The sequence below is a fragment of the Barbatula barbatula genome, assembly GCF_947034865.1.
Source record: "Barbatula barbatula genome assembly, chromosome: 21".
NCBI classification, from domain to species: Eukaryota; Metazoa; Chordata; class Actinopteri; order Cypriniformes; family Nemacheilidae; genus Barbatula; species Barbatula barbatula.
Window position 1 is genome coordinate 6044056 of NC_136784.1, and position 12430 is coordinate 6056485.

General features: G+C 37.1%; 3 protein-coding genes across 6 annotated transcripts in view; all 3 read right to left on the minus strand.

Moving 5' to 3' along the window:
- Nucleotides 1-960, minus strand: part of hoxa4a (homeobox A4a) — a 1901-nt gene extending 941 nt beyond the window's left edge. The window contains exon 1 of the mRNA XM_079484801.1: nt 391-960. Coding sequence (XP_079340927.1) covers nt 391-802 — 412 coding nt within the window. The 5' untranslated portion in view covers nt 803-960. The remainder of the gene's footprint in view (nt 1-390) is intronic.
- Nucleotides 1-11154, minus strand: part of hoxa3a (homeobox A3a) — a 23571-nt gene extending 12417 nt beyond the window's left edge. Inside the window, exons 1-2 of one of the 4 annotated variants that reach the window (XM_079484787.1) lie at nt 11135-11154; nt 5635-5743 (exon numbers count right to left, since the gene is read on the minus strand). The gene's annotated coding sequence lies outside the window, so the exon portion shown is untranslated. Of the gene's footprint in view, nt 1-2338; nt 2661-5634; nt 5744-11134 lie in introns of those variants that run through there. The other 3 variants (XM_079484786.1, XM_079484797.1, XM_079484794.1) reach the window with 3 other exon arrangements.
- hoxa5a (homeobox A5a) lies at nt 6370-8431 on the minus strand. Its single transcript, XM_079484798.1, has 2 exons — nt 7700-8431; nt 6370-7327 (listed from the first exon to the last, which is right to left on the minus strand). The coding sequence occupies exons 1-2, from the start codon at nt 8259-8261 to the stop codon at nt 7077-7079; spliced, it is 813 nt and encodes a 270-aa protein (XP_079340924.1). The 5' UTR covers nt 8262-8431; the 3' UTR covers nt 6370-7076.
- Nucleotides 11155-12430: the final 1276 nt, after the last annotated feature.

Below are 12430 nucleotides of genomic sequence, written 5' to 3' on the forward strand. Positions count from 1 at the left end.
TAAATATTTAGAGAACAATAAAAACGACAAGTGCACGACACGATGGAGGTTCGTCGTTGTCCGAAAACAGCATTCCTTTCAGACGCAGCATTGATGTAGCCTACTAACTCATTTGGCAGCAGTGCAAAGCGTATGGAAAATTTAGCTTATTTGTTTGGCGCGAAATGATCGCCAATGAAGTATGTTTCGGGTCATAAGAATCCAAAGGCAAATGGCCGGGCGGATCTTCACGAGAAATAATATTTGCGAGAACTCTTAATCACCGGGACATTTCGGTGGTAGTAAATCGTCTAAATGAGCAATTACTACTGGGTCGGTTCCATACATGCCTTCCGACGAACGCCCTCCACAGGGCTTCTACGGCTTTCATTGCCCATGCAGATTACTTACCAGAATTAACATGGACTTTTTTCATCCAGGGATACACCACCGGCTCCTTACCCTTCTGGGCGCCTGGGAGAGCTTCTGACACAAGGCTACAATCCTTGTTTTCAGTAGAACCAGCACAGCTCTCTGTAGCGAGGTGGGGTCCGTGATTCTGCGGAACGGACTGAGGTTGTGCGTGATGACGGTCTGTAAACTCGTTGATGCCGTTGGTTGTCACAGTACCGTAATCGTAGCTCGGCTCCTGGTAGTTTGATCGCGGGAATGATGCCTCCTCGTGATGGGGGAAGCCCGAGTCTTTCGGCCGCTCATAATAATCGGAGGGCATGGGCATGTATCCGTTCTGCTGATATTCTTCGCAGGGCGGGAAAGACGGTTCGATGTAATTCGAATTGATCAAGTAGGAACTCATGATCATTAATTTGTAAAGTGCAACAATTCTAATTTTTATCGTGCTGTCGTTTTTCTGATCTCTCCAAAACCCACCTACTCCCCTGTCAAATGTACAAAGTTGGTCGGTCACGTGAGGAATGCGACCAATCAGCGCCTCCTGTGGGCATCGTGTAAACAAGCACCAATAGCAGGTCAGGCGACAGCACAACGAAAATTTGTTCGGGCGGTCTATGCGTATGTTTTTTTATTCAAAATATAACAGAAATCAATTCCACGTAGCAACTATTCCTAAAGAGAAAGACGAAAAGCTGAACGTATGTTACAAAGCATGAAATACGGTGATAAACAACGAGTGCACCATAAGACGTAATTTGTTGTGGAATTACTATTTCAGTGATAATGCCCTTTCTGATGACAAATCTACTAAAAAATGTATTTTGTTTTGTAGCACGACCTACACTTTTGTTCTACAGGGACGTTCCAGTTTCTATAGCCTCCTCAAAATAACCTTAGTTAAGGCCCACCATTACTTTGTAAAGGAAACTGAATCAGTATAGCATTCTGAATAAATATGCACCTGTTAATGGAGAGCACAAAGACTATTTTCAAAAAGTCAATCGTCAAGAATCAACTAATTTTACACGTGGTAACATTTAAATACAATGAACATACTTGCCTCTCTGGGTAAAATCATGCGTATTACGCCGCTAAACGAACTACGAACACAGATAATTTGCTCAGTGATGTTAAGTCACGAACAACAAAAGTAAGTGTGAAATGTTTGGGCGTGCAGTCACTAACAACGAAAGAAAGTGTGAAATATTTGGGGGCTTTTTTCGATTTCATAATTTGACATCGTTTGGGTTTGTCCAATAAAAATCTCACTTTTTTACATCTTAAAATGGGATTTATCTGATAGCATCTGAAATTACTCTTTGTCCAAGTAAAAAATATTGGTAAATAAAATATTTTTATAGTCATTAGGTTCCATCATTAAAATAAATGTGGGCTTGTTAGCACTTTTTAAACTGTCGTCAGTTAAAAAAGTATCTTTAATAACAACTGTATATTCTCATTCCTTATGGCATTTGTGCAGAACGACTAAATAATTGGAGTATTTCAGCTTATTTGTCATATTTTATTGTTTTGTTCTGCATGAGCACAACAAATATGAACTGGACATCTCTGAAATGTTCCTCATCAATGTTAGGTTGCCCCATCTCAATAGTAAATGCATAACCACTAACAAATTGTAGCGTGTAGTTTATCTAACCGTTCAAATTAACTTCGTGGCAACCTAATTATTTCAGTTGACAATATTTTTAGTTGATCTATTTTTACTTGACAAAATATTACAAACATATTCATGTTTTGTATTAAACCAAGAGAAACTATTCAGAATTACCTAAATAATAATTAATTTATATAAAGCTCAATAAATCACTGTACACTTAAAAGCAGTTATCATTGTTTAATTGTTTAAATAAACGAACCATATTCATCCTTGACTCAAGATTTACTGTTCAAACGGGCAATAGCAACAAAAATGAAAAAGGCCTACCTTGTATGAGTTTGTGAGCATAATAACATCCCTGACCTTGAAGATGTCAGGGTGTCTGGTCAGATGAACAAAAATAATGACACCATCCTTCTGCGACAGGTAGTTTCCAACACTCATTTAATGTTCTATCTTCTTTAATATTTCCGTAAAGTGGTGTAACGGCCACCCTTGAAAACTCTTAGAGCTTCACGTATTCTTGTTAACTTAACTCTGAAAGCCACGTGCGGTCTCATAGCTTCAGAGCTTCTTTAGCTTCCTTCTTTAATAGCTACACAGAGATAGCTTCGGTCTGACCTCTCAGTCAGTGACCATTTCGCTTCCTATTAATCTTGTTCATTGGCAGTCTTTGTTAAACAACAAGGCGTGCCCTCTGAAAATGTGACATTTTCATATTTGTTAGACGCAGTGACCTCGCGTTTACCCCGGCCTTGGACTTCGTTTCTCCCCGGTCCCCTAACCCCTTGGGGAACTATAATGGGTCCTTTTGGAGGTCGCTGAACCCCCAAAAACTAAAAAATATGCCGTTAGTGTAATCATGTAGGCCAGTGAAGTCCATTGGTAAACTCTTGACCTTCCCCTTCAAAATGCTGCAAGTCACCTAACAAATACCATATTTCTATGATATTATTAGGGTTTTTGTTTTGTGCGCCTCTTTGTACATTAACGACATCAGTAATGCCCGTATTTGTTTAACCTGCAGTAATCACTGGAACGCTAGGTTTTTAAGTCATAAAAAAAGATATCATGACGTCTTTTTCATTATATATTTAACCGGTTTTGAAGTAGATTACAATGCCGAAAAAATCAAACCAGCACTCTTCAACATATTAAAAGCAAGAACAAATTAACTATGACGAAATCAATAGGTAACCCATTATTAGAAATAAAAGGTGCAAAATGAAGGTAACAAACGGAAGACATCTAATAAACTGTTTGAAATTCAATTTAACCCTACCTGACAACTAACCTGAGGTTTATAAAAAAATTTTTTTGTTTAAATAGTTTTCATTAGTTAAGTCAAATTTTGATATAACCCAGAGTGTGGTTTACAACAACTCTGATTGATAACTGGCTCCGGTTTCCCCTGTAACCAAGAATATAATGTTTTCGCAAATTATGTAGCATCTTCTCTTAAACTGTGACGCCGCAATTAATTGAACTGTCTGTATTAACAATTAACGTGGATGGCTTAACAAGTTATATAAATGCAGACGATACAGCCTTGTTGATATTCTCTTTTATAATCTGCATTTGGCTATTCATGTATTTTTTAGATACATTATAATTAGTCATTACAATTCTGCAGTGTTGTTCCAACTCATGATAAATGCATCTTCGTAATAAATCTTATCTAACAGCTAAATTAATAATTGCGTAATAACGTTCTTATTGTAAAATATTAAGGTGTCCCTTATAGGTAGCCGAGATTTTGAGACCAATAATATATTTTTTAAATTGTTCTTTAGAGAGATTGATATTTGAAGGTTTCTCTTCAAACATTTTGACGTATGTCGTAGCCAAAGTAATAAGGTAAAATTTGTGCTATTACTGTGATTCGTTCCTAAATATTTAAAATAATTACTGTGTACAAAATCTAATTATTTAAAAGGCAATGGTGCGTAACTCTCAAAATCTGCGTCATGGCCTTGATTGTTGTATTCGCCAGTCAAGAATGTATTGAGATTCTCTAAAATAATGTTATTTCATACATCAGTCTTTTCTTGCATCACTCTTTATTTCTTTCGTTACATGAACCTAACGAATGTTTAAAATGTAAGATGCTAGACAAACGTTTTCCATTGTAAAGAATGCAAAGATTTTTAACTGGGAACAAAGAAATGTTCATTGCGGAAAGATTATCCATCCTAAATGCAAATGTCCCGTCGAACTTTTGGTAATCAAATGCGATTTATTCAAAAGGAAATTCACTAATCAAGCCCCTTGATAAAACCTGAATACTCAATCTTTGGCTTTAGAGGCGCAGGAGTCTCTAGGGGATGCAAACCCAGGGTCACCCAGCTCACAGAGTTCACTGCGAGGTTAGACCAGAACTCACGGGATTCACAGCTATTCCATCTTTTGTGCCATTATAAAAGTGGCATTGCGTTCTACAAGAACAAATGACAGCTACGTGTTCTGCTGTAAACTTTTGACCCCAATCCTCCCCCTACCTTTACAATCTCACTCACTCTCTCAAACTAATAAGTACAAATAAACAGATGGACACAAATAAGCATTCGAGCTCATCCATTTGTTCTGTCTTCCTTTGCCAATCTTTCATTTATGATAAACAGAAATATTTGATAGAAACTATTAATAGCCTACATACGTTTTATTTGCTGAAATATCTATTTAAGCCATACATTTCGTTCTTGTGTGATCCATGCTGCATCCAAATTTGTAAACAATTTTATTTTACCAAGAGCCATTGCAATTAATGTTGTGTGTGTGTTGTGTTTTCTTTATCTTATATTATTCTAAAGAAAAAGAGGCGCCAATACGAGTGACACTGAACTTGGCCAAAAGCGAGCTCTGCTGGTGGTTTGCGGCGTGTGCACAATTAATCTTCCTGCCGCCGCTGACCTCGCGGTGAACCAGGAGCGAAGACATTTTTCTTAAGTCTCTCGCTCCCTCTCTCTTTCTCTAATGTCTGTCGAATTCTGCCTATCTCCCACTTGCTCTCACACTTCACTTTAAGTATGCGGAAGTTATAAGACCCTTTTCCCAACTTAGACACGAAAAGAAATCGGAATATTGTTTATATAACTTATATACGGAGTTAATGTAGCCCTTCTGGTATGCCAAAGTATTACGTCTGCGTATGCATTTGATGTGTTGCGTTATCCATATTCAAAGGGACTTTCCTTAAACAAGAAATACAACATATCACATATAGAATCTCCTAGAAAAAAGCGTATAAACTGCAGTAACAAATTTGACGGCTATCCTCGTAGGATGCATTTCGTATTTATACAGCCTATGTTCAAAACTTTGAAAATATTTACGATAGGAGAAAACAGTGTTGCATCAAGCATGAAGCGTTTATTCACTGATAAAGCAAACATTTGCATATATGTCTCTATATCCAATGGATTAAAACTTACAGTAGGAAGGAAGCAATTACAGTCAGATGCAATTCCCCCTTCCACTCATCTGCCGGCAAGTAGCTTCTCACAGCACAAACTTTCATTAACGCAGTAGGAACTGACCGCATTTATGATCTACTTCTTGTTTTACTTAGGGCCTGATGAAATTTCTTTTTTAACAGCAGCGAAAGACTGAAACAACAAACTCACCATGAGCTGACCCTCGTCCACCTAAGTGAGCCCGGTAGTTATGTTTCCAGTCCATGGCAATCTGGTTTGCCAGAAGCAGTTGGATGAAGTCAAGGAACACCTCTACGGTCTGCAGAGAAAGAGTCAACGAAGCTCCACGTCAGTGCGATTAAACATTATATGCAATATAATGTCGACTCCCAAAACCATAAAAACCGACTTTAATTGCCACCACGTGACGTATTTTATGGCCAGTGCGCCTATCTGGCAAGAACAGGGTGATTTTTACGATCTATTTCATGGACCGAGCCTCTATTTATCTTACCCTTCAATGTCACGGAGGCAGAGTGGTACAGGGTTCAGCAAAGTTTGTCGCTTAAAACTCTATGCTGTTTTCCAGAGAAGAACGAATATGGGCGTGGATGCACTCATGTTAAAAAAAGGTTGGCAGGGGGACCAAAAGCGCCCCTTGCACAGCGGGTGAGTAAAATGGCACTTAGTGCGTCTCGTACCTGTGGAACTACCACAAATCATAGGGTACTAACCTTTACAAAAAGGAAAGTAAGAAAATGTTCTAAATCACATAGATTAAAAACATTTTATTTAGGCCTGTATTTTGCTTATTCAAACTGTTTTTTCTTTAGTTTTGAAACTCGAATTTGTATAACAATAACGTTTACGTTAATTTGAAGTTTTATAGATCCTTTACCTGCAAAAAAAAACTGTGAAATCAAAAATAACACAACATTAAGATCTAATGTTCAAGTAAAAAGTTTATTGTCATAACCATTACTCCCAATTATCATTCAAAATTCACAAGATAAAATAAATAGACGTAGTCTCTAACATTTTAACACTTAAAACACACTTCCACACATTCAGGTAGACCAATAAGGACATGACTTACAAATATGCGGACAAGTCTGAACAAAACGACTTTATCAATACCACAGTGACAGTGCAGCAAGACCAAAAACAGGTAGGCTACTAGCCTACTTTAAGCTTGACAAAATAATGACACACTTGAACATTTAATATCGAATTAAAATAAATACATTAAATACATCAATGTTTATTTACAAGCAATAAGACGTCTCTAAGTTCTGCTTAAGCAGCCAAACGTAACAGTTTAGTTTAGTGTAACCAACGCATCCGAATATTTAGTCAAAATGGTTATTATTTTACACATTCATGGGCTTTCGACAATGCAAAGATCCGCCCACATTTATACAACATTGAAAACACACAGAGGAAATATTTTTGTTTTTCTGGCCATGAGTTTTACTGGTCATGAGCCAGTAAATCCCCTGAAAAGTATTTTGCGAAATGGGTAAAAAAACTCATAACATTCTGTCCCTGTGTTATACAGAAGACACACGTATAGGAAACAGGCGCGCGCATACACACTCATATGTTAACACTTAAACATATAGTTTATGCACATATACAGTATGTATACATTCTCAGGGCCGGTAACCGCCTCCTGCGGCCACCATGCTCATGCTCTTCAATTTGTTGTCCTTTTTCCATTTCATCCTGCGGTTTTGAAACCATATTTTGATCTGTCTCTCTGACAGACAGAGGGTGTGCGCGATCTCTATTCGCCGGCGTCGTGTCAGGTACCGATTGAAGTGGAACTCTTTCTCCAGTTCAAGCGTCTGGTACCGTGTGTAAGCTGTCCTCGGCCTTTTACCCTCCGGTCCGACCAAACTGTCTGTCATACATGAAAGGTTGATATTTTTATTATAGACTACAATATGTGTATTCTACAACATGACATGCGAATGCTCAATGAAAGAAACAAATTAAGCCTGGGTAGACAATCACCTCAAAATGTAGTCATTTAATCAATACAAAATACGAATCCGTATCAACAGAAAACAGAAAAAAATACAATTAGTTTAGTTTATTCTTTTTTTTGCATAAAAACTTTTATAGAAATTATTAGAGACACGTGCAATAATGTTAGAAGTCTTATTTTGTTAAAACACCAAAAGATTAAACCAAATTAAAATGAAGACTTCCCCAGGAACAGTTTAATCTAACATTTAGACATATACGAAGAAAACGAATGTTTCAAGGTTACCATGACTTATGTGAAGTTTTCGCATCCATGGGTAAATTTGTGGCTGCGACCCATCGGATACATTCAGTGAGGCTGCCTGCGCACTTCCTTCTGGATTTTCTTCCTCCACGGTGTGGGACGCTTTAGAGACGTTTTGGCGACTGAAAATACCCCCGACACTGTGGGTTGCTGAGCCAGTGGTGTTCGGTAGTGATGTTTTTAGGGAGCGGTGTGAGGGCTCGCTGACAGGAGAGTTGGCTAAGGACGAGCACGGGAGAGGGTCAGAGGAAGGCGACGGGGACGCAGCGCTGTCCGTGGTAACCGGTTGATTGTACTGGACAGGCGTCGCAGTTGGATTGTCCGTGTAGCTTTGAGCTTGCTCACCAGATGAGAGAAAGTGTCCGGTGGTAGACTCCCTGGTGCTAAGATCCATTCCATTATATCCATACCCATACCTGCCCGAATGCATCCCCGAAGAATCTCTGTATTGGCTACTAGAACTGTGATCTCCATAGTTATGTAAGGGGTAGTCCGCACCATTTGGATAGCGACCGCAAAATGAGTTCGCAAAATAAGAGCTCATTGGTTGACAATAATTACCGTATAATTATTTTAGCTACCCAAGTAGTAGAGAGAACAATATTGTGCGTGTTTGATTTGTGTCTCTTGTTGGTTTTGAGCTTCTATTGCACCCTTGCACAATTTATGATGAATTATGGAAATGAGTAAAACAGTCTTAATGCTTTCTACGTAGGCTACCAAATATGGGGTACGGCTTAAAGTCACGTGTTTTTGTTGACCAGTCGTAAATCCTATTCTGTGACCTCCAGTGGTAAACTCACGCGTAAGCAGGAAATCGGTGTGGGATTGTTTGGAGACGTGAACGCGCAACGAGAGTTTCACAGAACTAGATTGTAGGTTCTTTAAAAAATTGTAGTCGCGCGCCACCCTCTGGTTAGATGTGGCACTACTACCCTAATCTATCAAGACTCGAAGCAAGAACACGGCGGGGTCATTCAGAGGGTAACGACTCTGCGGTAGAAAAATAGGATCTGCTGAAACAATGCACCGCGTTCTGCACACAAAGCACGTACACCAGAACGTTCACAGAATTCGGAAGATTTTAAAACACATCGCTAATTCTTAGGTTTTAGATAAACACAGTCGGCACCAGTTACAAAAAATAACAGAATATTGTCTAAATGTAAAGGCTAATCTTTATTTGAAAAAATAAAATATGTTTTTAGTAAAAAAAAGCACGAAATTAATTATATTTAACCTCTTCTTATTAAAAACAAGACCAATTAAAAAAAAATTATAAGGCTTACAGGCATTTTAGTTTGAAATTGTCTTCCTATTTTAATAAAAAGCTGATTATCTAAATATCATATGAATACAGCAATACATGCTAGAACAATTATGGGCACCTTTGTTGCAACCCAATTTCTCTTCCATTGGATAAATGTCTCACCTCAGCAATATGTTCAGCTCTATTCATATTTCTTTCTATTTCTGAAGGTCATAAATTGAAAGACTGTGTAAACAGTAAGGGCAAAACCCTTTTCTTTGGAATTTTTCAACGATTGATTTGCCTGTTTTTTGTTTAGCTTTTTTGTTGAGGTATGGTACTGGGTTAGGAAACCTCCAGGAGATGAAAAGGGCTATGGAAGTTTCAAAGAATAACACATTTGAATGTCAACTCTTGTAGCCATATGTAACTGATTTAAGTTTAAATTTGCATAGGCCTGTTATGAAAGTCGGTAACTCTTAATAGTCCCCCATCTCACAGGAGCAAAAATATAGTCTCGATTCCAAATTCATATATTTAAAGTGTTTGGCTCCAAAATTAGATAACTCTGTTTTTAAAAATGTTCATAAATCCAGTTTTTTATTGTGCAGTCCAATTAACATTAAACTGCAGTTGGTTAGTTTTGATTTGAGCAATAATAACAAAAAATACAGCTAACTAACACAATAAAACACAATAAAAACATTTTATGGAACCTAATGACCTTAACCTTAACATGATTTTGGAACCTAATTCTTCATTTGTTGTTATATGGTTCTTTCATAAATGTTCATTCTTCCTGTGTTGATTCTTCTAGATCATTTCAGTAAGAATTTCCTTCCAAAGCCATATAATTTTCTATATTTTCAGTCATTTCAATAGCTTTCAGCGCCACCACAATACCATATACACAAACAAATGTAACAAACAAATTTAACATACAAACATTTTTAAAAAATGTTCTTGTTTTTCAACGTTTTCCCTTAGCCTATTTCTTAGTTTTTTACTTTACTTGACATTATCTACAGTTCAACGATTTCGCAAAATTAAACCAAAAAAATATTCTATAAACGATTGGAAACTCACCTGTACAAGTAATACACGTATAAGACTAGAAGAACAATGTTATTTAAAGTGAAAAATCAAGCAGGTAATTTTACAAAAAATATACAATTGCCTCAATAAACATTATGGTTTTAGATTAGATATCACAACCGATTTAACTAATCAAGTTAAAGCCCTACTGATGAACAGCATGAACTTTGTGGCATTTGAACAGAACAAAGTGACCTATTTACATTTATTCATTTGACAGAGTAGGAGAGCATATACAAAATATTTAAACAAAAAAAGTTTTGAAGTAGGAGAGCATATACAAAATATTTAAACAAAAAAAGTTTAAGAAACATGTAATCTATTTTAAAGTTTCACATTTAAGCCAACATCAAAACAATTATTTGCACAATGCTATAAAACACCTCTGCATAGACATTGTCCTTTCACGTCATATTTCAACAGCTGTTATCTTGATAGGTTGCCTTGAGCAGGTAAACAAATGGTACGGTCAATCGGCCTGTAATGCGAAAGATTGCCACCTAGCGGTAATTTTAGGGTATCACACTTTTCCTTGTCATACTATGTAGGTTAAAGATAATATTTTATACCAGCTCTCCAGACCCCCAACTCTCTAAAAATTACTGAATTGCTCCACACTTCTGAAAGCTTTTCTAAAAGAAGCACCATTAAAGCTCTTAACCAATTGAAGATATAACGATGCATTTAAATCCTACAATAATATAAGAAGAAATTAAACAAACTGCAGTGTACCTAATACTATACATAATGGACAAAAGTGGAATTAGTTATCGAATTGCTTATTTGAACCGTGTCCAATATTTGACGCGTGTAAAAATACAAAGCGTTATTATAGGCTATAAAACGATAGGGTTGCAGCTATGTTGTTTTTACTGCAGTAGCCTATATCTTGTGAAACACAAACAACAATAAATAGCAACAACAGCCGCTAAAACACCAACACCAAGCACACCAGACAGAAAAACAACAACATATGATTATAAAAGACAAAAACTATCCTCTAGAATTTCAGTTATACCCTAAACAGTTAACATATAACGATAGGTTTAATAGTACAAAAAACGAGTCCTTACCGTTCAATGTCTCGGTTGGTTGACGAAGGTGCTTTAGATAATCGCTCTATCCAGCCATTGCGCCAGAGACGGGATAAACAATCTTCTCTTTTCTCTGCAATTTCCATGTTAAATATCACCACAGGATTAAACAACATATTAAGAAATGAAAAGATTATATGGAATGACGTTGCTTAAAGAAGCCTAGACAAAGCAGGACCAGAAGAAGAATGCAGCTCTGTTTTGAGATGGGATGAATACACATAAAAAGTTCACGTTCATGTGGCCTTAAGAACACGTGACTTGCTGGTAACCAATGGGACCCAGCGGCACCTCATAAAGTTTCGAAGCAAAGTAGTAAATTTTCATAAACAACGGCAGATTTATAGCTTCTTCGGGGTAGAGGACAGAGGTGGGGGCTGGGGAAGCAATGTTTGCTGCCAGGCGCCATTTTACAGAAGTAACTCACAGGAAAATAAAATAGGACAGATTTCTACGCATTAGATTTTCAGACGTAAAATACATTTGGTAAAAATCTTACCCCAAAATAAACACATACAAAGAATAGAATAATGACAGAAATCGTGATAACATAAATGTTTCAGAAAAGTAAAATTAATAAAGAAGTAGGCTATATAAATGGCGGATGGTTATTTATAAGGACCTTCATTAGACATATATGCTACAATTTGATTGTAATATGGATAAACGGCCACAATATTTCTGATACCAATTAGGTTATTCGTGCAACATTTGACATGTTTTATACATATTACAATACCTTTTAAAGTTGGCATGCCTTGTCAGTATGGGTACAGCAAGAGTATAATATATGCGTATGCAGTACTCTGCAAGCAGACACAAAGAGAGAAATCAATTATGTAACCAGATACGCATTGGAGAGTACCACATACGAGACGGAGTGAGTAATGAATTTATTACCACAGAGCCAAGGCATTAAAACGTTTACGACTTCACACATGCTATACATGAACAGCTGCATCGGCGGTGAAATGTCGCAATGGCAGGACAAGACAAGAGACTGTAGCCTCGGATAGTGGGTGCATGGGAACCATGTAGCGTTGTCATTGGAGTACTACCCAATTTGGAAATTCCTAAATCTCCTAGTATTTTAAGCAATCAGGTCTAGGCAGCAATTTAGAAACGATCACTTGCTCTTTTTTTGTCAACACAGTTTATTTCCGATGCTAAAGCAAAGTGCTGAAAAAGATGATTAGATATTGGCCTGCACATTGCGACTGAAACAAAATGCACAGCAGAACCACAAATTATGTACCAATATATTTCTACACGTAA